At 41.6% G+C, this 2,633-nt stretch overlaps 1 protein-coding gene across 1 annotated transcript in view; it reads right to left on the reverse strand.

Annotated features, from left to right (window-relative positions):
* Positions 1-310: 310 nt before the first annotated feature.
* The window catches only part of LOC105537365 (E3 ubiquitin-protein ligase HECW1-like), a 74,733-nt gene continuing 72,410 nt past the window's right edge, over positions 311-2,633 (reverse strand). Inside the window, exons 2-3 of the mRNA XM_011976940.1 lie at positions 1,266-1,590; positions 311-510 (exon numbers count right to left, since the gene is read on the reverse strand). Coding sequence (XP_011832330.1) covers positions 311-510; positions 1,266-1,590 — 525 coding nt within the window. The remainder of the gene's footprint in view (positions 511-1,265; positions 1,591-2,633) is intronic.

Raw genomic sequence — 2,633 nt, forward strand, 5'->3', positions numbered from 1 at the left:
TGCTCGTTGGGCTGTTATTTTGCAATCTCTGTTCTTGACGGATAGTATCTACTTTTATTCAAGAACAATTTTTGTTTTTCAGAAACAAATTGAATTTTAACTTTTGGAAATCTAGTTTAGCTAGTCACAGCTATTTGTGTAAAAATTTCAACAATGTATGCATCTCCATCTTTACATTAATGTGCATATTATAAACACACTAACCAAGCTAATGGAAAAACCTTTAAGAGACCCAAGAATATTTCCCTGAGAACTAGTTAGTCAGATAAGATCCCCTTTATTTTATCAGAAAAACTGTCCAGGTTGTAAACTACTCATAATAATCCATTACTTTCTGTGATGTTAAATCCGGTGTTGTGTGTCTGAATGTGCAAATGTTGCAGAGCACAGCCTGAAGGCAGAAGGCCTGGCCTCGGATGGACCTGGTGTTGAATCTGTTGACTCTTGTGGCCTTCCAGCAATTATAACTTGACTTTTGGGTAAACACATCAATTTCCATGACAGCTGATTCTATCATATAAAATAGATGAAATACATTTTTCATTTAAATTGGTTTTCATAATTACAAGATTTTCAAAACCAATCCATGGGAATGGTGAAACTTGCATAAAAATAATTGCCTCAGCATCCAACTTATTTGCATAACTTGTTTTGTTTGCAAAGACTTCAGAAAATTCACATAGAACAATTTCTTCTGGTGAACTTTCAACTTTGGCACTTTCAAAATTTTTAATAAATCTCCACCTAAAGTAAGGCAAGTCAGCTTTCTCCAGCACCATGCCTGTATGCCTGTATGTATAATCCCAGCTTGTCTGTTGAATACAAAGCAGTAAGAATGTTGGAAGGGCTGGTGAAGATTATGCTGGAAACTGAAGTGAAATGACCTCCATGTAGGTGTGCTTACATTGGTTGCGCATATGGTGTTACTTTGTCTTATAAGCACATAGATTTAAAAACAGGCTTTGATATTAACTTATTCATAAGTAGAAGAGCTTCTATAGTTGCAAATGATAATGATGTTTGTGTTTAACCACACCTCACTCTGCTATATCTCATGATTTTCTTTCATGGAATAGAGATGGCAAGAGAGGACTTCTTATCCATTTTGCAGAAAAACAAGGTCATGCAATAGTGGTCTTCAGTGTGTTAGAATCTGGCATATAACACAGTTGCTTGTATATTTTAATTATATTGTAGGTTTATTAAAATGTGACAGCATACGTAAAAGTGAATTATGAATAATACACTTGGCACATTCTACTCACCAATGAGGTACATGCCAATCCAGTCCCCAGCGTCCACTTCCTCCTTTATGTCCCAGTGGATGACCAGGTCCTGAGAGTGCCCGATGGAGTAGTAGGAGCTGCTGACCATGAGCGTGGAGCGGCTGTCCGAGGTGACCAGGTCGGTGTCGCTGGTGGAGCGGGGAATGGTGACGCCATCATGGGGGCCGCCCCTGAGGTCCATGTTGTGGAACTGGTCCGGATTGTAGCTGTATCGGAGAGGCTCCTTGCACCGGCGTCGGCTCTGGGAGTTTCTAGAAGGAGACGCCATGGCGGCCAGGCCTAAAAACCTGTTCTGGTACAGATTCTGTGGGAGCAAAGAGACAGTGAGCAGGGTCAGGGCACGCCGGCCACTCAGTTGCTGGCATCACAGGAAAATGAAGTATGTGCTGGGAGACACGCGCTGTGAGTGAGCTGCCCTGCTGGGCAGATCTGAAACATGGCATAGAGCATCTTCCTTGTGACAAAGGCTGCAGCTCTGGGTTCACACAGGGACAGCAAGAACAAAAACACGAGTGCATCAGGGTGTCCTGCGTTTCCATGCTCTGTTGGAGTCTCTGCCTCTCCTGGCTCTAACCCACTTGATACCAGAAGGACTGGGATGTGTAGAACGACCCTGAAGGTGTGACTATTCCTCAACCAAACACCATCCCTCGAGTTCTCCAACGTCAATTACATTGGATCTGATTTGATCCTTCTTTAAGGCAAACGACGATTATCATTATTAACCTCTGAGTGATCCCTGCAGCATTCAGGTCCCTACACACAGCCCAGAATTAGAAGTGGTCCCTGCTGGGTGAGGCAGTCACTCCTCCATTTACAATCTTTCACTCTACAGAATGCCTTCGGGCTGTATGAAGTTTCTATGAAGGATTTCAAACATCCTAGTACGCTTTGAACACCACGATTTTCAATAAAATCCAATCTCAGAGGACTGTATCTCCCTTGGAGCCGGTGCTAGTGTAGAAAACATTGATGAGGAAAAGATGCATTTTTGTATTGTTTACAACTTGGAGCACTTAAAATGAGCCAAGCCGATGCAGAGCAATAACTCGTTTTGGGCACAGATAACTCTGAAAACACAGAAGGACGGGCAGCAGATAGAACTCACGCAGAGGATTGGTTTTTGAAACAAGCAAGGGTGATTCTGACTTCATCAAAGTATACTAAAATTGCGTTTAAATGAACATTTTTGGGGGGTCCTGGTTATTGAAGTTCATGTTGTTCCATATGTAGTTTTCAAGAAGAAAAGATTAAGGCCTAAAAAAGTGTTGACTCATGAAGTTTAGATCCCAGGAACTGTAACTTATTATGCACCTAATCAAATGCAAATTATTGACTTTTTGTTTA

Source organism: Mandrillus leucophaeus, unplaced genomic scaffold (genome assembly GCF_000951045.1).
Source record: "Mandrillus leucophaeus isolate KB7577 unplaced genomic scaffold, Mleu.le_1.0 Scaffold1710, whole genome shotgun sequence".
Classification (NCBI taxonomy): Eukaryota; Metazoa; Chordata; class Mammalia; order Primates; family Cercopithecidae; genus Mandrillus; species Mandrillus leucophaeus.